The sequence below is a fragment of the Phalacrocorax carbo genome, chromosome 1, assembly GCF_963921805.1.
Source record: "Phalacrocorax carbo chromosome 1, bPhaCar2.1, whole genome shotgun sequence".
Lineage (NCBI taxonomy): Eukaryota > Metazoa > Chordata > Aves > Suliformes > Phalacrocoracidae > Phalacrocorax > Phalacrocorax carbo.
Window position 1 is genome coordinate 211,322,128 of NC_087513.1, and position 24,616 is coordinate 211,346,743.

The window sequence follows — 24,616 nt, forward strand, 5'->3', positions numbered from 1 at the left end:
GTGCCCAGGTGGCCAAGGAGGCCACCAGCCCCCGGGCTTGTGTCAGCACTGGGGTGGCCAGCAGGGGCCGGGCAGGGATGGGGCCCCTGTGCTCTGCACTGGGGAGGCCCCACCTCGAATGCTGGGCTCAGGTTTGGGCCCCTCGTTACAAGAAGGACATTGAGGTGCTGGAGTGTGTCCAGAGAAGGGCAACCAAGCTGGTGAAGGGTCTGGAGAACAAGTGTGATTGGGAGCGGCTGAGGGAGCTGGGGGTGTTTAGCCTGGAGAAGAAGAGGCTGAGGGGAGACCTTATCGCTCTCTACAACTGCCTGAAGGAGGTTGTAGCAAGGTGGGAGTTGGTATCTTCTCCCAGGTCACTGGTGATAGGATGAGAAGAAATGGCCTCAAGCTGCGTCAGGGGAAGTTTAAATTAGGTATTAGGCAAAATGTCTTTACTGAAAGAGTGGTCAGGCATTGGAAGAGGCTGCCCAGAGAGGTGGGGGAGTCACCACCCCTGGGGGTGTTCAGAAACCATGTAGACGTGGCACTTGAGGGCATGGTTTAGGAGGCATGGGGGTGTTGGGTTGAGGGTTGGACTTGATGATCCTAGAGGTCTTTTCCAACCTTAATGATTCTGTGATTGTATTTTATGGTTCTAAACAGCCGTCTTGGCTTTACCTTCATCACCCCCACTTTAGAGCTTGTCACAGGGCAAGTGTTTTACAAGACAGTGAATTATGGTATCTCCAGATGTCATCAGACTTTAACCAACAGAACCACTTACCTGTGATAATAAAAACATAACATAAAGCTATCACTTTGCAATAGCATCTTTAAGAACAAAAATGAAGGCTCAGTGGCTGTTACTGTGTTTAACAAGATATAGTTAAGAAACTGTAAACACATCCTAGCGCTTTTTTAAGTATGAGATTCAAAACCATCTTCCATTCCAAGTACTATTTTCATTCTGGTATCAATTCGGGTGGTAATTGTTCTCCATGATGACAATGCATCCTCTGATAGTGAATGGTCTGATTGGCTAAAACACATTTTTTTTTAAAATATCAGTTTCTGTGGGTGAAAGGCAAAGATCGTGTGTAACAAGAAAAAAACCCCAACACATTCCTCCATGTTTTTAATAAGTTGCAAAGACCAATATTCATTCCCAGCACAACTGATGAATGTGCAAATTGCAAATATGTATTTTGAGTGTTCCACATTGGTCACGTCCAAGGTCAGCTACATACTCCTTGGGCAAGAAAGTGGGTGTGGTTATCAAAAAGGAAACTTTTCAGCTGTACCCTGTGTACTTTTCCTTAAACAACTGGGGGAAAAAAAGAGTTCTCAAAAGTAAGTTAAAGGCTGGAACGGTTTCAGAATTCAGCAGAATACCAGGATGCTGTCAGTTCTGGCACATACGTGTGCGAAGGAGCACCCTCACGGAAATCTGGGAATGTTCCTTCCCTTCCCCATTTCATCCGCGGGGTACAACGTACCTCAAGTTGTCACAGGACAAGCTTTAACCGGTTCTTGGCATCCCACCAACTGTAACAAACCCCTGCCGCCCTGTTTGAAAATGTGAGTCAGAACAGGGTTGAGTTGTATCCTTTCTTTGCCGTTTTAGCAGAAACAAGCCAGCTGCAGAGCACCTATCGCAGTTTTTATTGTGTTCTTAGAAGAACGCACGTGTCTAACATAACCTACAGTGATGGAGTTTTGACTGCTCCAAGTCTGAACTGCTCCCAAAAGAATGCTGAGAAACTGCCTCTAGGTAGGAATCAACAGAAATACTAAAAAAGCACTAATTTTATCTTCTCTACGGACCATTTTTGATGCTGAATCTCAACATTACAGTGTATTCCACAGTTCCCTGCAAATGATGCCCGTCTCACCCCTGCACCTGCCCTAGTCCAGCTCCTGGCATCCTGCTAATGAGCGAAGGCAGGATTATTTCCCCAAACCTGCATATCCCACTTAAACCGGGTGAAAAACTGTAGGATCAGCTACTGTCGATGTACAGTTTTACACAGGGTGTTCTTTAAACACAGCCCATTTGAACAACCCCCGTACCTAATATATCCCTGAGGCATTTACAGCCTAACTAACAGCAATACAACCCTCTAAACAGCACTGTTGATTCTAGCAGAAAACCTCTTCAACTACAAGCCCTAGAGAGCACAAGTTTTTTAAAAAAACGGTAAATTTACAAAAGGCCTTTGTGTTTTGCAGAAGATCTGTGTTTCACAGGGAAAACCGATTACGGTTTTGACAAGTAGCATGAGAAATCTGATAATCTGGAAGTACCAAGAGATGCCAAGTGTTGGAATATGGTTCCCTGTGCTTCCTTCGATATCACCTCTCCAGGCAGCTAGCGATGGCAGAACGCAGATTTGTTTTTTCCTCCCAGACGCTGCTAGCTCTTCAGAGGAAAGAAAAAGAAGTTAATTTAGAGTGCTACTAAGAGTCACAGCACTGGAATCAGACTGTAAAGGACTAACAGAGAACTGAACATGAAATTGCTTCTTACTTTAATACTGAACAGTCTTCAGGCTGCTGTGGGGTGGAGGAATACTGGAAACAGAAGTAGCAGGGCCGTGCAGTTTAACACTGATGGCACTCGGTTCTGTGGTACGTAGTTTAACACAAATTTCAATGCTGAACAGGGTATTTTGTACAACTGGAGGCCAAAAGGCAGAGCATGCCAGTATGCTATTACATTTTTAAGCATTTTTTTAAATGTTCCTTTTCATCAAGCTGCAGACTATTTTCACTAGAACGCCGGGATGCTGGAAAGCCAGCAGGCTGTTTTAAACTGCTCTCTACAAATAAGGCATTTAAGATTAAGCAAAATCAGAGTGTACAGTGTATGGCTCGCTCTGGAGCTCTAAAAACGTGCTGTCCTTTCAGTACCCTCAAGCCTTTTGTTACAGTCACTGCAGTGCTGAGCATGGAAATAATCTGATGGAAGATTACGGTTTAACAGCATGTTATTGATTAGGTGTCAAACTTCAGAACCTAAAAACAGGACAGAGAGGAGGAAGATGCCAATAGGCCACGGAAGCGTTTATGTAAGTGCTCCATTCCTCCGTGGCTCATTGGTCAAACACAGCCACATTAATAAAATATTGAGAAAGAAAAACAACTGTAAAATACAAGGAGTGGTGATTCTCATAAGTACAACTCCTTATCTTCAGTTCATGGAATAAAGCCCTCGTTTGGCCCTCACCACAAACTTAACTTGAAAGACAGATGAGTAAGAACACTTCTCCTGGATACCCTGCTCCATTTCATCCTCTTTCCAACAGACGACCCACACAGATGGCAGCAACAGCATTTCCCCCTTTCTGTTTTCCCCATTTGTGTCAGGAACCACTCAATTAAAGCCAGGCATCGATGAGAAGAAAAAGATGACAAAACATTGGAGCCCATAAACTGAAAGATCAACAAGTTTGATTTTATTATGATATTGTATTCTTATCTGGATGGCACATAATTACAAAGAAACATTTACAATATATTTTTCAAGTATTAAGTTATGTCATTTCAAGGCTTCCACTTCAAAAAGCTACATTAATAATACACCATACAGATAGTACAGTCGGTTAGAATTTCAAATAACTTCCTCCCCTCTATTTGGTTTAAATATGATTCAGTAGGCACTAGAAATGCCTGCAGCCACTTACTTTCTTGGGACTCGACCGTGTTCTTGTACCGGTATACATCGTTTTGCATGGCAGAAAATCAGCTGCTCTCAGACACAGCTCACAGGTAGTTTCATGACTAGAGCGATGTGCAGGTTCACAACAGAGACCAGCACTAAGTCCTGACCTCTACCGTTTAGCAGTGATGCAAAAAGAAAGAATGCATACTTAACTTAAAAAACACTTCTACGCTGAAGTAACTAAAAATGCCATTGTATCATCTCATACTTGCTACATTAGTGTTTCTCTTTTCATCAAGCATGTTAAAACTTCAAAATAAAGCATGTTTGTGAAGTCTGAGCTAGGCAGATTGAGCCTACGTTGACTCTAACTCAAATATTTCCATTTTGCGTATCAGTCAGTACAGGTCTCGATGGTTACCTCTGATTCCTGTGGCACGGGTATAACCCATCAATTACAAGACCAGTCCCGCTGATGCCACCACAAGAGGCGCAGGGTAACACATACCCCACTAAGTCTCTTTTGTGCTGGCAATATACCCTGAGCAGATGGAATTCTGCATCCACTGGAGTAAAACCTGTTTGATAGGATATTGTCTTTAAAAAAAAACATCTTGGATGACAGTAAATGATCCCAGCATTCAACCTTTTTTTTTTTTTAACCAAAGACAGCAAAAGCCCTGTTACCTCTTTACTCTCATTTCTTATACTACCTTTTAAAATAAAGCAGGAAATGTGGCCAGCAGCTGGTCCCGTCTCTTCTGCCCCAACACAGCTGAATCCACTTTAGCATAAAGAAAAACAAGGATGCTAAATACACATATACTTTATCATACAGTGATGTTTCACAAAGAAAAATCAAACTCCTTTTATACTGATGGACACATGATAGGGTCTAGCACCAATAAAGCAAATGATTGGGAGCAAACGCTTTCACCCTCTACTTAGCCTTAAACACAAAATTTAAGGCTTTAAGAAACAAGACTTCAGAAACACTAAATAGAATTTTTTTTTGAAAGAAGTTAATAAATGAAACTGTTTTAGGAAAGTCTATTCTTTGTGAAACCTCACTTTACATATTATCATTTTCACAATCCTTCTTCCCCCACCTGACATACATATAAAGAACCTAAACATTATAATACAACTGAAAAAACAACCCACTCGTCTTTTGTGATAGGGAGAAACACTGACTAGTACAAGAAAACACACGCTATTGTTTGTCAAACTATTCTTCCTCCTATCTCAGTTAATTATGGAGTGTTTTTCAAATCATTAGCCTCAAGATACATATTTGCTCATCTCCAAACTGTGCTTAATTATATGAAGTTATAGATTTCTGGATACTGTTAGAGGCTAAATTAAGAACTCTACAGTAAAAATTAAGCACATGCATATACATGCAATATCTTTCAAATTTAAAGCGACTTGGAAGTAACAGGAATTTCAGTGCACACGGGCACAGAGATTTACTCATGGGAAGCTAAAGTAAGAGTTACTTCGATGCACTGCATTCTTCAAACCGCAATTCTCGTTAGAGGTCCATGCAAAAAAGTGACTCCTCTACATTAGGATTCCGCTGTACAGATAGAACCAGCGTTCAGGTTCTGTTTAATCGGGCAAAACTCCGCATCATGAATTAGAGCAAGCTAGAGAAGGACTTTTTAAAGGTACCGTGCATCCCTAACACTAGACAGTATTTTAAACCGACAGGTCACAATTTTATTTTTTTTTTTCTTTTCCCATTTAAAAAGCAATTTACTTACAGTTTTGGGACAGTCCCCTATGATAAAAGGCTGTAAATGTCACATCCCCTTATTAGCATATTTTCCCTTTCCAGTTCATGAGATAGTTTAATAGAAAATTCCCATTTCAAATGTCATAAAGATTTATTTTTTAATTCAAAACGTAGCTCGAGTATTGGCTACCATGTGCACATTCATTTTAAAAAGGAAAATTGGAAAACAGCTAATCAGAATGACGTGATTGTAATTTTCACTATTAGTTATCATCCAGAGCTAGAAACATTTTGGCAGAGTAGGCCAAGGACCAGAGAAATCATTTCCTGAACCAGTCATTACAACAGACTGGCATAAGCAAAGCAAGCTGTCTGATACCGCATTATGGGAATATATTGATCCTTACCAGGTTGCGAGGTGGAAAACGACTGTTCTTTAACCCCTACACAACGGAGCCTGGCAGGGCAAGCACCTAAAAGAGAAACTGTCAGAGAGGTTTTAATAGTAATGTATAACTGAGATGCAGTACAATTTTATATGCATGCTTTCTTTTGCCGATCATTACTATTTTCTTAAGTCTGTCCAGTGACGATGTCTTAATGAAGCTTTTGGTTTGGTTTTCTAAGCAAGCATTTTCGGCTCCTCAGGATAAGCAGGCTAGACATTATCTGACTCAAGACCGGGTAGTCAGGGTTATCTTTACTGGCAACTGCGAAGCGGAACCGAGCACACCTTCATGCGTCAGGTCGGCATGATCTTTCCACCCAAGTGCTGCAAACGGGCTCTGGCGGCACCTCCGCGTGTATACGCGCGCGTCAGTTTGCACGATAATTACCGCACTGCTGTACACAGCTCTGCACGACTTACGCCAGACAGGCTCAGACCACTACCGTCCACGCGCCAGATTTACACGACCTTTGACCAAGGCCACCATCTGGCTCCCAACGTGCCGTTCGAGAGATTTTGTTTTGTTTTGTTTTTTTTGTTACCCTGGCCACTTAGGTGCCAGGATCCCCTCCTCTGCATCTCCCCCGATACCACCCCATCGCCACTGTATTTATTCTTTTCCTCCGCACCATCGCCTGCTTCCTCCGCCACGACGCGAGGCCCCTTAGGGGCGAGAACCCCACGAGTACTTGCAGCAGGTACTTGACCCTACATTTTGAAGGCGGCCGCTGCTCGCCGAGCGCAGATGGAGCAGAACTCCACCGACACCTGATCCCGGTCCACGTGGAGGCAGATCCCGCCGGGGGCCGCCCACTCCTCCTCCCTCCCCACCGCCGCCGCCTCCTCCAGGCCGGGAGGCCGGGAGCTGGGCAGGGCGTAGTCGTGGTCGCTGCTCTCGCCGGCGGGCTGGAGGTGCTGCTGGTGGTGGTGGTGGTGGTGGTGGCGGCGGGGGCTGCCCGTGTCCCTGAAGAGGCTGGTGCCGAGGTGCAGCCCGCCGGCGCGGATCCCGGCTAGGCGGCTCAGGAGCTGCCCCAGAGCGCTCTGGTTCGCCAGCACGGCCCGCAGGTAGCTGCTCTCCCGCTCCAGCTCTCGCAGGCGGCGGCTCAGGCCGCGGTTGCGGTCCCGCAGCTGCCGGTTCTCAGCAGCCAGGCCCTGCAGGCGGCTCTCCAGCCCCAGCACGTACTGCTTCTTCTTCAGCCGGTTCAGCCGCGCCGCCGCCGCCGCCTTCAGCCGGCTGCCGGCCCCGCCGCTCCTCCGCCCGGGCGCCGCCGGCCGCTGGCCCTGGCCCGGCGGGGGCGGCGGCTCCGGTTCCCCGCAGAAGCAGCCGCTCAGCTCCGCGTCCAGGTCCCAGTCCGGCCGGGCCGCCTCCAGCAGGTCTCCCAGCTCCAGCCCCGGGAACCAGTCCTCTTGCTCCCACACCTCCAGCGGGCCGCCGGGCGCCTCCGCGTCCTTCTCCTGCCGCCGCGGCTCCAAGGCGCCCGCCTCCCGCCGCGCCGGCGGCTGCTGCTTGGGCCGCGCGGGGCCCGCATCCCTCTCCCCGCCGCCATCCCGCCCTCTCGGGGCCTGCCCCGCGCCGGCCAGCGGCCAGACGGCGCCCGAGGGGCTCGCTCCGCCGGAGGAGGCCGCCAGCAGCTGGGTGAGGCTGTGGCGCATGGCGGCGGCGGCGGCGGCGGGCGAGGGGCCCGGCGGGGCGGGAGGGACCCGAGGGGAGCGGGAGGGCGGGAGGCGGCGGGACGGCGATCCCGCCGCGGTGCCTGACGGGAAGCGGCACGCGGGGCGGGACGGGAGGGGGCGCCTCGCACTGCGCCCGCGCGCGGGAAGGCAGCGGCTTGAGCGTGTGAGGGGGGTGTGTGAGGGGGTGCGGGTGTGAGGTGGGTGCGAGGGTGTGTGAAGAGTGCTTGGGGGTGGTGCGAGGGGGCCGTGTGTGAGTGAGGGGAGTGTCTGTGAGGGGTTGCGCGTGTGCGAGGGGGTCTCACCCACAGATGCCGTGGAAGGGAGGGAAGGGAGATGTCCCCCCGGGGTGTGGCGTTTTGGGGGCTTTCCCGTCAGACCACGGCACAGGCTGGACCGGAGGCCTGTGGGGCTGCTCTGTCCCACAGCGAGTGGGTGTCCCTGTGCCCAGATTTAGACTATTCAGTTACCTGTTTTGCGGCTCTCTTGCAGTCACCGGGGGAAACGGGCACTTCTTGCTGCATATTGACTAAAACAGAGCAGTCAAGTCCTACTGTGTTCCTCCCTCTCAGACTATGGGCCCAGTCTGTAGCCTGGGTCAGCTGGCATTTACACTGTAGATGCCTGTGTTTAGATTGATTAAACATGCATGCAGGGTGGGCACATCAGGGGGAAAAGGTGGTTGAAAAGTAGGAGGATGTGGTCCGTAAAACAGATGCAGAATGACATTTGTAGGAGCCAGGATCAAAATGAAAGGCTGTGGTTCGTTGTGCAGTGGGTAGTGGAGCAATACTTGACACCTGGCCTTGTGTGGGTTCAAGAAGTTCAGAAGACCGGCCTGTGGACAGCTGCTACTACTTAGAAACCACATCTGGCTTAGGAAGTCCTTGAGATGAACTGGTCACAAGCTGGAGGATCTCCAGGCCTTCTGCTTCTGGCCCATCTGCACGCTGCTGAACACTGAGCTCAACAGATACCAAATTTGATGCGGTGCTGCTGCGTTGTGGATGCTCAGGACCAAGAGCTACCCAACCAGCCAGCTAAAACGTTGAGGTACACCGAGATATCCCCACATGAGAAAGAACCTGGGGACATCTCAAGACAGCTGCCTACATCCCAGAGGGGATGCCATTTGGCCTGTCATGTTGGTTTTTTTTCTTGGAGAGTTAAAGAGCAGGAGCTGAAACTCAGCAGCCGAAACCTGCCTCCTTGGCTAGGAGGGAGGTAAGAGAGAGTGGGATGCCTCTGTATCCCGCAGTGCCAACAGGAAAGGGAAGGATTTTTTTGTCAAAAATTGCCAGGCACCCTTCCATTTTGTGTGTCATTATTTTCTCTACAGAAAACACCTAAAAACTAGAAAACAAACTGGCAGAACATCTTGAACCTCAACCTGTTTCAAAGATTACTGAAATCGCCCAAAGACCTGTCAATTTATTCTGAGCTGAACAGGGATGTAAATAATGCTGCAACGCTGAATAAGACTAAGACAACCTCAGAAACTTGCACAACTACTAGACAACCCTACACAACAATTTGCCTGAGCATCAGGTATTGTATGATATTACTGTTTTGACCTGTTAAGTTGCTCAATTATGACTGTTTAGGATGTAGACATTGTGAGGTGGGATTTCTTTCCTGGAGCTGCAGTGTAACCTCTTACATGCCCAACCTCTGCTGAACTTCAAGGGAGGATCAAATGCAAAAGCCTAAGAGTTTGAGCTTTGGTCTGTCTTGGAAAATAATGTGTTTTTAATTGTGAAAAATGAAAATCTATGATACAGCAGAGGTTAGGACTAAATAAATTCATATTTTATGTTTTCCACCCTAATCTTTCACGGGTTTGACTAGGTCAACAATCCCCATTCAGATTTAACAGTGTAGTGCTCTTTCTCAAGTAAAAGTGTAACAAAAAAAAAAAGCTACAGAACAGTCATAGAATCATAGAATGGTTTGGGTTGGAAGGGACCTTTAGAGGTCATTGGGTCCAACCCCCCTGCAGTGAGCAGGGACACCCTCAGCTAGACCAGGTTGCTCAGAGCCCCATCCAACCTGACCTGGAATGTTTCCAGGGATGGGGCATCGACCACCTCTCTGGGTAACCTGGGCCAGTGTAAAAAGTCTTCCTTATCTCCACTCTGAATCTACCCTCCTTTAGTTTAAAACCATCACCCCTTGTCCTATCACTACAGGCCTTGCTAAAAAGATTGTCCCCATCTTTCCTATAGTCCTCCTTTAAGCACTGGGAGGCTGCAATAAGGTCTCCCCGCAGCCTTCTCTTCCCCAGGCTGAACAGCCCCAACTCTCCCAGCCTGGCCTCACAGCAGAGGGGCTCCAACGTTGGATCATTTCTGTGCCCGCTCTGGCCCCGCTCCAACAGGTCCATGTCCCTCCAGTGCTGAGGAGCCCAGAGCTGGACACAGCGCTGCAGGGGGGTCTCACAGAGCAGAGCAGAGGGGCAGCCCTTGTAGGAGGATTTAAGCTGGTAAGTACATTACAGAGAAGTCAGAAGACGGTCTCACGGAAGGGAACAAAATGCAGCGGTTTGTTACAGTAGAGGCACCTGCTGAGACACGGGAACCAAGGAGAAAGCTGCAGTTACGCAACAAAATGGTGGAGTTTGACATTCAGTGCTTTTTCTTTAGCCAGTAGATTCATACTGTGCTTTCTGTGAGCATCACACTGCAGCGAGAGTTCGCTGTATGCCTGCTTGCTGCCTTCAAGCTGTCACCGGAGCTCGCGGACCTTCATGTCATTGTCAGCTGCTGCTGCCTCTTCCACAGGCACATTCCTGCTCTCTGCCTGGCTTTTTCTGCACTCTCCAGCTTCTTCCCCAGCTGCTGAATTTGCTGTGGCTTATCTTGCAGAGCTTTGCCCCTCTCCATGGCCAGGTTCGGTAGTTGCTCTTTCTCCTCGTTTGCCTTCTGCAGCTGGGCCTGCAGCTCGCTGCCCTCAGCCGTCCACTGACTTTGTGTGCTCTGCCTGTGCAACAATTCGCTGGTGCTTCTCCCGTAGGCGTTGCAGCTGTTTTTTTAGTAAATCAACCTCCCAGGCATAAGGACTTGCTCGCTGGCTCTGAGCTTCCAGCAGCTCCTTCTCTCGCTCCTGGGCTCTGTGACTCTCATAAGCACATTTCTCCTGTAAGCAGTCTAACTGCTGCGAGAGCTTTCTGGCCTGGGCAGTGAGCTGGAGCACTTCAGCTTCCTTATCCCTCACAGTCTGGCTGAAGAGCATCTCGTTCTCCTGCCACAGGCACTTATTCTCCTCCCACAGCTGCATATGCCATTCCCTGTGTTTGTCCTTGAGCTGGATCATTTTTTCAGGGTTGCTGGCCAGATCCATGAAGCGTCCCTCTAAATGCTGAATCAGTTGGGTCTGGGTTTTCATTTTCACAGCATCCTCTGTCATCAGTTTTTCCAGCTCTGTGTTGAGCTGCTCCAGGCCTTTGCAGCGTTTGTGTGCATCATCTGCTTTTTGCTTCAGCATACAGGTAAGGTGATGCTGCTGTTCTAGGCATGAACGCAGCAGAGCCTTCTCGCTTTTCTCCTCATCAGGGCTCTCACAGAGCTTCTCCAGGCTTTTTGTCAGATCTTCCATGTCTTTGCCTGTTTCTGGACCACTTGTGGTGTTGGCCATCCCTGCCCCCCTCTCATCCTGAGCCATGGACCCCCTGTCTCACAGAAAGATGAGACAATATTTTATAGCGACAGCTTATCTTGGTGACATTCAGCACAATTAAACAGTGCCCGATGGTTACGAGGCCAACACTGCTGCGATAAGCTGGCGGAGTTCCTCTGGAAGTCCAGAGAATGCAAAAGCAAAGAACATAGGCTTAGAGTTTACACAAGCCTATTCATTTGCTGATTACTAGCTTTGCTAATTATTCCTTCTCAAAGCGCTGTTGTAGCTACAAGAAATAGTATTATATTTAGGTTAAAAGCTTGTAAGTGATAAAGCTGTAAATAATTACTTAAGCAATCCTTTTCCTCTGCCTTTATTTTCTCCTACAGATCTGGTATTATAAGTGCAAGTAAAACAGAGGTTTACATCAACTTCTAATTGATTTATAAGATTTTAATAGTATATGGCTTATTAAAAATAACTGACTAGCCCTTTCCCATGCTTAGAGATTTATGAATAAAATAAAAGATCTATATAATGCTAATAATTACTGAATGCCCTGTGATACAAAGGCTTGGCGTCTGGAGAAATGGTTCATCAGTTGAGTTTTGACACTGATTTGCTGGACTATTTTGGGCATGAAATCTAAAAAGTCCGGTTCATCATGTAAAAATAAGGGAAATATTTATATTACATCAGCACCAAAATCATTATTGGTGCCTGATCATACGGAGGGATACCCAGAGGTATGAAAAGTCAGCCTAAAACCTAGCTATGAGTTTTTCATTCAGATGCAGACCTGAAAGTACACAGCACGTGAAGGAGCATGCTGATAGTCGGGTTTTGTGAATTGCTGGGGTTTGACTGGAGCTAAGGACAGGATGTGGGAAGGAGCCAGCTTAAATGAAGGACAAACGATAATGCACAGCAAAAATGAATTAACACCTGTGAAGCGGGGATGGTTCCAGAGCTGTGTAGTGGTGACCGTTGGTATCGGCTCCCCTACCTCCATCTCCGCCGCCCTGCACTTCCCTGCCATTGTTGCTACCTTGGATCCTGCCAAAACACTGGGAAATAATGGAGGAGAGGGGGAAGGACTAAAAGGTTTAGGCCATCTGGTGGAAACACAATGAAGAGTAGGGTTTAAGAGGAGAAAAATGTTTTCTTACCAGGTGTTTTCTTTCCCCCGAGTGTTTGTTGCCACTCCTGCTGTGGGGTTTCTGTCTCCGTGAAGATAAGAGGCTGAATCCAGTCACCCCAGAGCTCGTGCTGTCATCCCATATGGTTGGAACAGGGCTGGCCCCGCGAGAGCGGCTGAAAGAGCTGGGGGTGTTTCTTTGCAAACAAATGCTGCCAACGCTCTCAAAAGCACCCAGATTTGGTAAAGGGAAGAGGATTTCCACAAGTCTGAAGAACTCCTCTCTCTCGGCTTGCACCCTGCGCGTGCCAGAGGACATCAGAACAGCAGGCTCTGACCTCCGAATGTGCCGAAGGTCTGTTGTAAGTAAAGACGCAGCCATGGCTCTGCACAACTTGTGACCTTATTCAGCATTTAGTGAAAGGTCTGGCAGGTGGGGGTGGGGAATGCAGCTGGAAGCAAGAAGTCCGGTGCGGGTTTTGCTGACTCCACTGGAAAAGGACACGAAGCAAAGAGGAACAAGCATTGTGGGTAGAGGATACAAAGCGAAGAAGACAAGGAAGGTGAGAGGGTGCAGTACCAGAGCTTTCAAAATGGGTAAAATCAGAGCGATGTGGGTTGCTGCGCCGACTGAGGTTCGCAGGCTTACCAGGAGAAATGGGCGTTTCTGAACACAGCATAAAAGGAGAGCTGGGGCTTTGAAGCCTAGTTTATAGAAATTAAAGATGGTGCAATTTAGAACAGACACACACAAATGTATATGCATATATGTATATTTGTACCAAAAATAATGCCTATTCTGGGCTAATGCAAAGATAGGCTTGTGACGTGAAGGGGGCGGGTGGGGGGGAAGGAAAAGTGTTGCGTTTCTCCCATTCGTTTGGGTGGATAAATTTAAAGCATTCTCAGAGTACAGCTGCTTTGTCATAAAGGTCAGCTGGAATTAAGAATCAAAGCATAGCTATTAATTTATCAAACTGCCCTTTGGTGAGTAACTGACGCTATACCTGTAAAGTTTTGGTTATGGATGACTAAAACCTTTCCTTTTGATCATGGAGCAAAGAAACTAGTTTCCTTAAACTTTATGTCCTCATCAACTTCAGAAACTTGCATTTTTGTGTCAGTGAATATCAATATGGAACATGCTACTGTAGTGTAGAGTGGCTATGAATTTGGTGGAAAGCTGTATTGTTGTGTGAACCACATTCAGAGGAGCATTAAAATATACCAATAATCTTTTTAAAAAGGAAATTTTGCATTACTTCAGTTGGATATTTCCAATATAGAATTCCTGCTGCTTTACATGATTAGGTGAGGCCATTACCTTCAAGCACCTTTTAATAAATCAACATAATAATATTTAGCAGGAAATGAAATTGTAATGCTTCTACTCTATAATTAAAGCCTGCAGCATGTGTAAGGTAATCAGACTACTTTTTCCAATGTTAAAGCAGCTTGGTTTGTAGTCATAGAATCATTAAGGTTGGAAAAGACCTCTAAAATCATCAAGTCCAACCGTCAACCCAATACGCCCAGGCCTCCTAAACCATGCCCTCAAGTGCCATGTCCACACATTTTTTTGAACACCTCCAGGAATGGTGACTCCCCCACCTCTCTGGGCAGCCTCTTCCAATGCCTGACCACTCTTGCAGTGAAGACATGTTTCCTAATATCCAATCTGAACCTTCCCTGATGCAGCTTGAAGCCAGTTCCTCTTGTCCTGTCACCAGTGACCTGGGAGAAGAGACCAATCCCCACCTCACTACAGCCTCCCTTCAGGCAGTTGTAGAGAGCAAGGAGGTCTCCCCTCAGCCTCCTCTTCTCCAGGCTAAACCTCCCCAGCTCCCTCAGCCACTCCCAATCACACTTGTTCTCCAGACCCTTCACCAGCTTGGTTGCCCTTCTCTGGACACGCTCCAGCACCTCAATGTCATTCTTGTACAGAGGCACCCAAAACTGAACCCAGTATTTGATGGCCCCAACACTGAGCCCTGGGGAACCCCACTCGTGCCCAGCTGCCAACTGGATTTATTTCCATTCACCACAACTCTCTGGGCTCAGCCATCCAGTCAGTTTTTTACCCAATGAAGAGTGCATCTGTCCAAACCATAAGCCACTAGCTTCTCTAGGAGGATGCTGTGGGAGACAGTGTCAAAGGCTTTGCTAAAGTCCAGGCAGACAACATCCACAGCCTTTCCCTCATTCACTAGGAGGGTCACCCTGTCATAGAAGGGATCAGGTTGGTCAGGCAGGACCTGCCTTTCATGAAGCTGGCTGGGCCTGATCCCCTGGTTGTCCTGCACTTGCCTGGTGAGCTCACTCAGGATGATCCACTCCATAACCTTCCCCAGTACTGAGGTCAGGCTGACAGGCCTGTACTTCCCCATATCTTCCTTCCAGCCAGTGTTGTAGACAGGCGTCACATCAGCAAGCCTCCAGTCATCTGGGACCTCCCCTGTTAACCAGGACTGCTGGTACATGATGGAGAGTGGCTTGGCATCTCCTCCGCCAGCTCCCTCAGTACTCTCAGGTGGATCCCATCTGGCCCATAGACTTGTGAGTGTCCAGGTGGAGCAGCAGGTCATAAACTGCCTCATACTGGATTACAGGGTATTTATTCTGTGATCCGTCCTTGCTTCCAGCTCAGGGGGCTGAGTACCCTGGGAATAACTGGCCTGACTGTTAAAGATTGAGGCAAAGAAGGCATTTAGTACCTCAGCCATCTCCTTGTCCTTGGTGGCAATGTTCCCCACCACATCCGATAGAGGATGGAGATTCTCCTTGGCTCTCTTTTTGTTGTTAACGTAGTTGTAAAAACATTTTTTGTTATCCCTTACAGCAGTGGCCAGGTTGAGTTCTAGCTGGGCTTTTGCCTGTCTAATTTTGTCTCTGCATGACCTAGTAAGATCCCTGCACTCTTCCTGAGTTGCCTGCCCCTTCTTCCAAAAGTGGTAAACTCTCCCTTTTTTCCTGAGTCCCAGCAGAAGCTCCCTGTTCAACCAGGCCAGTCGTTTTCCCCACTGGTTTGTCTTGCAGCACTTGGGGACAGCCCAATCCTGTGCCTGCAAGACTTCCTTCTTGAAGAAAGCCCAGCCTTCCTAGACGCCTTTGCCCTTCAGGACTGCCTCCAAGGGACTCCAGTGCTGTGAACAGGCCAAACTCTGCCCTGTGGAAGTCCATGGTAGTGGCTCTGCTGACCCCCCCTCCTTACTTTGCCAAGAATCAAGAACTCTGTCATTTCATGGTCGCTAAGCCCAAGACAGCTTCCGACTGCCACATCTCCCACCAGTCCTTCTCTGTGAACAGCAGGTCAAGCGAGGCACCTCCCCTGGGAGGTTCACTTGCCAGCTGTTTGAGGAAGTTATCTTCTGTTGAAGGTCACCTCACCAGGACAGCTTTGACTTTTCTTGTGCATGACAATAGTAAAACAGTAAAAAGATAAGCACAGCTGCGAAAGTTCTGCTGAAAACCTTTAACTTAAAGGTCTATAGCTTGATGCAGACTCCATGGCAGACGAACAAAGATAATAATAAATTTTAAACATCTAGCACTGTTAAGCCCTACTATACTTTTCAAAGGCACCACTGTGACTGCCCCCACTGACCATCCTGTAAATTTGGAAGCACGAGGAAGGCTCACTTTTACGTGTGGTGACAACTGTCTTTATAGGTTTACCTGTAATGATCTCCATTTTCTGCACATGCTGAAAAAAGGTATTAAAAACTGGAGAGAAGCAATGAATTGTTTTACTAAAGGGCCCGTTTTTGTTATTTGATTCAGTTTCTTGTTTAATCTAGATGAGTATGTAATACTGCTGTGTCATTAGTTAATTGCACTAATTATGAGTGCAGTGCACAAGTAAACCTTATGCTCATGTTCCGGTGGCTTTTCAAAATTTAAGCTAAGTTTTGATCTATTCAGTGTAGCAGTAAGCAGGGTCTTGAGATAATGACAAAACACTGCGTCCATCTCTAGGATGGTTCAAGAATAGTGAGACGGAAGGTGTTCTACTTGACCAAAAGACAAGGAGATTGACGCAAACCAAAGATTTTATTTTGATGGCAGTCAAGTCTATCAAAATACTACCAAAATTTTGTACAGCATCAACCACAGCAGATTACATGAGAATTGTCTGCAAATCTAGAGCCTCAGGATCCCACCCCTACAGCCTAAGTCCTACAGCTATTTTCACACAGTGGAAGCTTCACAGGAAACACAACAACAACTTTAATCCTGTGAAATGGTAGGTCATGTTCACAGCAACCTACTGTTGCAGGTGACAGTAAGTTCGTACAGGCAGCGAATACAAATAAACTGGGTGCTGCTTTGCTCCTCCAGAATCACCACCCTTTCAGGAGCAGCTGTTTAAGAGCAGAGATGCGGCGCAGCTGCTGTACCACTGAAGTACAAACACCTCCCCTGAAGCACCGTATGCAAGCTGTTCCCTACTCACACACGGAGAATGTTTTGTATGTACCTGGCAAAGTAGAGTCTGTAGTAGCTCCCGATCTCATCCAAAGCACCTGAAGCAGTAAGATATCAAGACTGACAACTCCTCTTGACATCTGTAAACTCCACAGACCGCCTGGTTGATGAGAGAGAAAGCGGGTTCCCTGGCAGGTTGAATTGCACCTTTCCTTTTTTTCGTTCATAGTGTGTAATAAATACCAAGAAACATTTTAATTTCTGTGATTAAATTAAGCAGTTGAGTTGAAGATGTAAAGAGCCTCCTACTCCTCCCTACTCAAACTGAGGTGCAAGACTGCACCAGCTTCTAAACCTACACAGTTGGAGCAAATAAATGTACATTTATTTTCAGAAATGTTTTGTCTGTATTTTGTTACGCTGCATGCCAAATGCTAATGTAAAACACTGGATTGTAACAAACACTGAATTCCTAGTTAGTTTTAATAGGCTACTTTTATTAAAAAAAAAAAAAGTAGTACATTTTGTATTTTATGCATTTATCTTTCTTTAGTAGCATGCTTTTCTACAAGTTACAAATTCCAGTCCTATTTCCTATATGCTGCAAAGCCACCTAAACCAAGACCACCATAATCCCAGCGTTCTCCTAACGGTGGCGCTGAAGCCCAGATAAATTACTTTTTGTAAAAAAACCAAGCTACTACATACTGTACTCAGGTAGAGACGAGCACACTTTACAGAATAAATACCCAACGTATTTGTCATCACTAAAATTGGCAGGTTTAGATCTTTTAGAATAGCACAGGATTAAAAGAATTTTGACCTCTATGCCTTCAGCATTTAAGAGTAAGGTTTGTATACCAGCAAGACAATTGACACATATATAAGCAAATATTTTATAACCCTGATTTTTGATAGTACATTGGAATTAACAGCCCTCTGCACTTTGCAGAACAGGACATCGCAGTACCACTTCATGTAATGCTTCTTTCATTAGAGAAGCGACTTTCATACCCTAGAAATGTACAACTACAAATACAGCAACTTTCAAAAAACAAATATTCTTCATGCTCACATTCCTGGCTGGAGAGCTCTGACGTGATGTAACGAGGACACAAACACATACTGATGAGCAGGAACAAAATGTGACCTGTTGCTATCTTAGTAGTAATGCTTCATGAACAAGCCTAGAAGTGTACAAAAAGAGTCGACTTGCTCTTACTTTTTTGCTGGCGATTGAGATTATTTAAGGGATCAGCAATGCTCCAGTTAGGCAACACAGGTGTCCAGGTATCACAGCTACCTCTACCACCGAATTCTCTAAGCACATTCGTTCTTGAAGCCTTTTTCAGTGAATAAGAAGTAAAAGGATCCATTAAATGTCCATAATAATCTGCAGGCAGGAGTTTAATTTGAAATACAAAGTGACATTAGGCAGCACAAAACTGGAACAGCAATCGGAGCAGAGACTGTCGTAAGAGCTACTGCGTTCCTCTTCCAAGTTTCACCCCCACACCTTTAATGTCATTCCCAAGGTTGCTTCTTGGCACTAGCAATTAAAAAGTCACCTTATTTTGTCAATTTTGCAACCATTAGCATCCTGAGAGGTAGTGTGTCTTCTACCCATGTGTTGGGCGAGTTCATCATCTTCTCCCATAGGGCAGTTTCATCTGACGTAGAATCCATCCAGTCTACTGTAGTTCCATAGCTCTTGCCTGCAAAAGTGTCAGTTGGAAAAAGAACATTACTTAACGTGCTGCAGAGCTGGGACCTGACAATCGTATTTGCCTGTCTTCTGAAAGGGTTTCACCTCCTCGGGTAGCTGACCTAGTACTTTGAAGATCCAGGTCTACATTTTTACGTTTGAAAAATTCTGTCAAATACAATTAACGACAGTTTCACACAGAAACTTCGTCTTCTTTCTCCAGGCTTTTTTTTTTTCCCCCGTTATCCTCAGTCTTTTTGTCACAATCCCAAGGAGAAAGATGTACAGGCGATTAACATCTGAGAGGGTTTAAGATTAAAAGAGGACACCGATTTGGTACTGAAATACAACCTTTGGTCCTCCAAAATTCAAACTGAAATTTGCTCTCCTGGTTTTACTGTAGGTTATCCTGGTGAACCATGCAAGAAGGTCATCCGGGAAGAACAATTTTTTTCTTGTATGTGCTTGAAAAGACTCCAAGCACATCCTCCCCTCAGAGCAGGGAGGGGAACCAAAGGGACAAACACAATAGGGAAAACATACAATTCTTCTGCCTGCGCATCTTGCCCTTATGCTAAAAACTTGTTTGCTTTTACAAGTTTTCCTATCCAATGTCTTCAGCCCTTATCACGCATTCCTGATCTACCCTTTTATCTCCACCCAATCCTGCCTTTACACCACTTACCTAGTTTTTGCATGCCTATGTTTGTAAGACGTTATCAAGATTTTGGGTGCAGGAAGAGCATATTCTTGTACTTCAAACAGCACCAGATACAATGTATGGCCAGGAAAAGGTTTATTTCTAATATTTCTCCTTACTTGTCTGTCGTCATAACCCTCATAACACTACTATTATTTACATTTCGGGATCTGTGCTGAAGAATAGGCAAGTTACTGAACGAAACCCCCCAGTAAATACATAACTGGAAGGGTGTTCAGTGATCTTTGCAAAAGAAGAGGAAAAATGGAAAGGAAGAGGGAAAAAAGAAGGAAAAACTGTATTTTCTAAGTTAAGGATTAATATGTTAATTGCCCAGTACCTGTTCCAAGGCCTATCCTGAGACCTCCCAGAAAGTGATTAGCTAGTTTGTTGTGATCCCAGACGGTGAGTTCTATGCAGGCTTCTTTCAGGTCTTCTGGTCTGAAGCCATCGTACACCATGGTGTGGTTGAATACAGGGTTTGTAGTTTTTGCCACCGTTCTTGTTTTCTGACGACTTTTCCTGCTAGTATCTGGAAGAACGGTACTTGAGAAAGAAAAAGCATTGTCAGTTTGCACTGGTATGGCACAGCCTGCATCGAACATACTGAACAGGCAAAAGCCACTGATGAACACTGTCCTTTGCACGTTAGAATGGGACCAAAGATAAGATGCTTTAGTGCCATGGAGAGGAAGTCAAAGGTCATGTTCTCAGTCCCTTCAAGAAATACTGGCAGCAGGTATCCGCCCCTGTGCTTCAGGGGATGGAAGGGAAGGGGAATTCAGGTGGGGAAAAGGCACAGGTGAGTTTATTTGCTGTATTATCACTAATGATGCTGAAACTTCTTTGTTGCTGCCAGACACTCCCCAGCCTTCTTGTTATTCTCGTCTCTACATTTTCAGTCTGTATGTGCAAAGGAAGGAGGAAGAAATGCAACTATGCTTCTCACTTCTGTCTCCTCCCATGTTTTGCTAAGCTAAACCATACTATTGCACAAACATGCTTTGTTTAAATGCAAATAAAAGCGGGGACAATATTGACTAGCCCTCCCACCCAGTAACTGAGCGGACAAATGAAAGAGTGGCGCTTGCGCAGGCAGTTCTCCCAGTCAGCTGCACGGTGGTATATACTTAGCATCTGGAAGTTGTAAGCCCTGCAGGACAATTTGCATTACATTAAAGGAGAATCAGAAAGTAATTAGGTGGGTTCTTTTAAAATTTGAATGTAGAGAAACAAAAATAAGATTGGAAAGCAACAGCAGTAGCATTATTAGGTCGCCATGTTTGATGACTTCAACCACAGTTCTTACCACTTAATAAAAGAGTTGAGCCTGTTGCCTCTCAGAAGGGGAAGGTCATGGCATTCCTTCACCCAGATGTGGACCTCACCAGTAGACAGAGTCTTCTTTCCTTGTAAAAAACACAAAAAAACATCTGGTTAAGCCTTGCCGATCCATTTTAAAGGTAATTTCTATGATGCAGCATTTCCTGCCCATTTCTAGAGGTGATATTCAGCCTAGACTCTCATTATCTCACATCTTAATTCAGCATCCCTCTCTGTACTCTTGAAGCTGCAGTCTTCACCCTGGCAGAGAACTGCAAGATCGCATCATGCCTGTATTCCTACGACGACTTTTCTTCTGTTACAACTAAACAAATACATGCTACTGATCTTCTCTCTCCAAGCCTCCCACATAAAGAGATCGGCTTGTCTTCAGTCGATGCGATGTTAGCATTTATTGCCACTTGTACTTTCAAATAGCTTCCTCTGTGCTCCCAAGATATTTGATTCTTACTGGCTGACTGGCTGGATCAAAGACCTGACCTGGCTTCACTGTCAGAGCAGCCAGTTATCAGTTGCCAGAGAAGATTAAACCAAACAGATCATACTGCTATAAATTGCTGCATTCTAAATACTTATCGCTATTTTCTACTTCTAATATTGCTTGAATTTAGTGTGTTGTCGTTATTTATTTAGCATGCCCCACAGCACCTGCCTGATGGTTTATAATCTCTGAAATTATTAGTGAGAAAACAGAATTTTGTTACACATACAGACTGCATTGCAAATTTAAGGTTATAACAGTGAGGTAATTTCTTCTGTAGTAACATTAAAAACTACAGAAATCCTAAAGTGATCTTTGGATCCGAAATTGAATTCAGGACCAGGGTGACTCGATCCTCCAGAAAATAATATTTAAAAAAGAATATCTACTTTTATGTTAAAACAAGATGTCTGAATTGGCTGAAAAACATTAAACAGTTTTTTTTAAAAAAAACAAGCAATCAAAAAAAACGGAACAAAACCCCAAAGGCCTGACAAACCCAAATGAAGAAGCAGTGCCTACCTCCAACAGGGTGTGGGACATACTGGAGGGCTAGTTTCATCTCCCCTCGGTTTTCCAGTTTAAAAGCCATTGTTGAAGTCTGAAATTTAAGAGGGAAAAAACCTAACAAAAAAAACACCAAAAACCAAAAACCAACCCACAAGTTTCAAACCGTGCAGTTCATGCACAGAGTTTACCCTGCAAAGTTTTCCACTGGAACAAGCCTGACTTCTACATGAGGCAAGTTTTTTCCCTTGTTTCCTTATCCGTTAGTCTTCCCTCAGTTTACAGGATATGAAAAGATTTTAGGGCATGTTTAACCACTTGACAGTGCCACAGATATACAGCTCTTCCACTAAAGCAGAAAACAAGACCCGGGAGAGGCCAAAAGGCTTGGGGGGGGCATCTTTTCCACTGTTGTGCATTTATTTAAAATTAGAACATATGCTCTTTCAATGAGGAAACTTATTCTTTGTGCAACAGAAAGTGCAATTTTATAAACTCTTTTCGATAGGAAAGCTGTGTCTTATTTAATACACTCTGGCAGTGGCTTAGCTAAACGTTTAGATTTTGGCTGAAGCCCGTTAACAAAGAAGAGGCGTAGAGACATGGATGGCATCCTTACATCTGATATTAAAATGCTGCTGCACTTGCTCTATAGTCTCAGGAGGTTTAATTCCTATTCAGGGAACAAGCGCCTGCAGGTGTCTGTTGCAGCAACATGACATAAGTGGAAAACGCCTCAAAATTCCTACTCCTCAGACTATGAGAAAATTTTTCCTACTATCATAGCTAGCTACCTGCTAGACTAGTAGAAACCTCAGAACTGTATGTTCCATTTACTACTGAAGAGGTATTTATGATTATAACCAACACAAAAACCACAGAACACGCCAGACCAGACCTAAATAAATGACTTAGTTTTGCACTTACACAGCGGAAAATACAAAAGAGCTAACCCACCCTTAGTAACCTACCCTTGGCTTGAGTGGAAACCAGTTGTTCTGCTTGTTGGCTTTATCGTTCCAGTCCCAAGTTCCTAAATCCAGCTCCACTTCACCAAGGAAGCTATTCCTCCCAAAGGTATCGTTGTGCCACACAGAGATATTAAGGCTTTGGTTCTTTAGAAGACCCTTCTCAATTTTATACTGCCAGGAGGAAGAAATGAGAAGAAAATTAAACCAAGCAGGGTTTTTATCAGTGCTGTGTCTGAAAGGACAAGGATAGAAAAAAACGTGTCTGGGTTTATACATTTGTAACTGCTCACTTCTTCATTTCAGAACTAACTCTATTCATGTTTTACTTTGTATTTCAAGCATCTTAAGCTCACACTTAGCCTGTGTTTGTTTGCAAGAAGCAGACAACCACCGGCGTTCTCAATGCTGTGCCCAGAGTACACTGCAGAGGTAGCCTAGCAATGGAAGGACACAGGTACTTGTACAGAGCAATCCACCTCATCCTCACACAGACGTCTCTTTTGAGAGCCTGTGCCTGGAAGTTAAGGTTCCTCATACTTCACGCACGCAGTATTTCATGTCTACTAATAGTTTGATAAATACCCGCAGTATTTCATTATAGACTGGATTAAAAGTTTTCTTTTTGACAGAGGTCTTCCGTTTGCCCAGCTTGTATTTCTCTGGAAGCAGGTAGGTCTTTACATACCTGAAATGTGGACAGGCTGGTTAGAAGAGCAAGAAAAACCCCACCCTTTCCAACTTCCCCTTCCAAACACACAAGTATTTGCTTATAAAGTAAAAGAAATCCACTTAACTAGCCATTATGCTGTTAAGCTTGTTACATTTAAGAAACAGAAGAGCAGTGGTGGATTATAACAATAGTTTCCAAGGTGAGGCATCAACCTTCTTCTGCCAAGGGGAATCTGTTGAAACGTCTCCTCAAAACATACTTACACCTAATATGTAACTACAGTATGCCTAGATATCATATTTATAGGCTCTAATCCTACTGAAAAGCTACCAAAGGAGGATTTACCATTTGGAAAGTTGAATTTTGAAAGAGTTTCATATTCTAAAAAGCTTGATCTTCCCATGTTAATATATTTATCATTTTATGGTGGCGATTCTATATTCAGTTCAGGGGAGAAAACCATGTAAAGCACGTTATAGCTTCTTCATTTATTTATTTGGTTGTTTATTCCAACAGGCTACAGTGATTGGAAAAAACCAAATCAGTTTTCTTTTACACATTAAAAGAACATCATCCATTAGGAAAAAAATTACTCTGCTTGTACTCACGGGTCTGAACGCTGTCGCTTAACATCTGCCACTGCCAAGTCTTTACACTGGCAAATAAAAATGTGGAGCTCATTTAGCTGTTCTACATAATCAATACCGAACTGAATGTTCCCCTTCACATCAACGTTGCCAAAGTCTGCGCTACAGATGCTCATTAGGCTTCCGCTCACCTGTATCATACAAGAAGAGAAAAATTTTCCAGGCGTTGCATTTCGCCAGATACTTCAAGGTTAGGGTAGAAGTTACGCCCAGAATTCAGACAGTAAAGAAATCAACTGTGTCCCTTCAGATATAATAATGAAATGTAATGGGCACTGTTATACAAGCTCCTCAGCAAGCAGATTAATAAAAGAAAGTTATTTGTAAATCAAAGGTGTTAGGCCAAGTTTTCTAGAAAAATTCTGGATGCAATAGATCAGATAGAAGAACTAAAGCGATAGGATGCTGTAGGTCTGGAGATTGCCTGTGATCGGATCCGTGAAACGTTACTTATATGTTCAGTTCAGCTGATCTGCCGAAAGCAGAGCTTAAGAGTTTAGGACAACAGGCCTTCTGAAAATACTGACAAAAGGATTAGAGATGAAGTCTGTGGCTGAATTAGATGCCTAAACAAAACATACCTGAGAATTAAATCCTATACAGATAGAAAGAGAAGGATGTACACTTTTTTTGCATCTCAATATCCTTCCCCAAAATTCTCCTTTTCCCAATAAAGTACGCATTAAACTTTTGGTTAACTAGTTCACTGACGTAATTACGCACCCCATGTTCCAATTCCAAGACTTTCATCTATTTCTCCCCCATCCCCACTTCTCCTTTTCTAAATGCTTGTTCTATATAAATTGATCCCTACTTCCAGCTATGAATGTAAGCTCTTAGGGTAAAAGCCATCCTTTGCTCGGTGTTACAGAGTATGCTGCACAATGCAGTCCTGAACCGGCTCCAATATATT

General features: G+C 45.1%; 3 protein-coding genes and 1 long non-coding RNA gene across 16 annotated transcripts in view; 1 reads left to right on the top strand and 3 right to left on the bottom strand.

Moving 5' to 3' along the window:
• Nucleotides 1–3,407: 3,407 nt before the first annotated feature.
• Nucleotides 3,408–7,607, bottom strand: CREBZF (CREB/ATF bZIP transcription factor). The gene is made up of 3 exons (XM_064441462.1): nucleotides 6,539–7,607; nucleotides 5,786–5,863; nucleotides 3,408–4,424 (listed from the first exon to the last, which is right to left on the bottom strand). The coding sequence occupies exons 1-2, from the start codon at nucleotides 7,477–7,479 to the stop codon at nucleotides 5,815–5,817; spliced, it is 990 nt and encodes a 329-aa protein (XP_064297532.1). The 5' UTR covers nucleotides 7,480–7,607; the 3' UTR covers nucleotides 3,408–4,424; nucleotides 5,786–5,814.
• Nucleotides 6,805–17,137, top strand: LOC135311579 (uncharacterized). Of its 6 annotated transcripts, XR_010371240.1 has the most exons (6): nucleotides 7,011–7,462; nucleotides 8,233–8,550; nucleotides 8,837–9,045; nucleotides 9,875–9,979; nucleotides 12,288–12,608; nucleotides 15,290–17,137. It is a non-coding gene; the product is annotated as an uncharacterized LOC135311579 (long non-coding RNA). The 6 variants fall into 6 exon arrangements; XR_010371241.1 differs by lacking the exons at nucleotides 7,011–7,462; nucleotides 15,290–17,137 and adding an exon at nucleotides 6,825–6,891 and having other exon boundaries at nucleotides 12,288–13,098; XR_010371238.1 differs by lacking the exon at nucleotides 15,290–17,137 and having other exon boundaries at nucleotides 8,233–8,721; nucleotides 12,288–13,098.
• Nucleotides 10,071–11,326, bottom strand: CCDC89 (coiled-coil domain containing 89). The gene is given in 3 exon segments (XM_064441460.1): nucleotides 10,071–10,263; nucleotides 10,266–10,467; nucleotides 10,469–11,326. Coding segments are annotated over 3 exon segments (1,062 nt in total). The 5' UTR covers nucleotides 11,158–11,326; the 3' UTR covers nucleotides 10,071–10,092.
• Nucleotides 17,138–17,154: 17 nt separating the features above from the next.
• SYTL2 (synaptotagmin like 2) overlaps nucleotides 17,155–24,616 on the bottom strand; it is a 61,195-nt gene continuing 53,733 nt past the window's right edge. For all 8 annotated transcript variants that reach the window (XM_064441458.1, XM_064441455.1, XM_064441459.1 and 5 more), the window contains 7 exons: nucleotides 23,665–23,834; nucleotides 22,969–23,071; nucleotides 22,387–22,557; nucleotides 21,431–21,509; nucleotides 20,393–20,492; nucleotides 19,424–19,629; nucleotides 17,155–18,393 (listed from right to left, as the gene is read on the bottom strand). In XM_064441458.1, coding sequence (XP_064297528.1) covers nucleotides 18,248–18,393; nucleotides 19,424–19,629; nucleotides 20,393–20,492; nucleotides 21,431–21,509; nucleotides 22,387–22,557; nucleotides 22,969–23,071; nucleotides 23,665–23,834 — 975 coding nt within the window. In that variant the 3' untranslated portion in view covers nucleotides 17,155–18,247. The remainder of the gene's footprint in view (nucleotides 18,394–19,423; nucleotides 19,630–20,392; nucleotides 20,493–21,430; nucleotides 21,510–22,386; nucleotides 22,558–22,968; nucleotides 23,072–23,664; nucleotides 23,835–24,616) is intronic.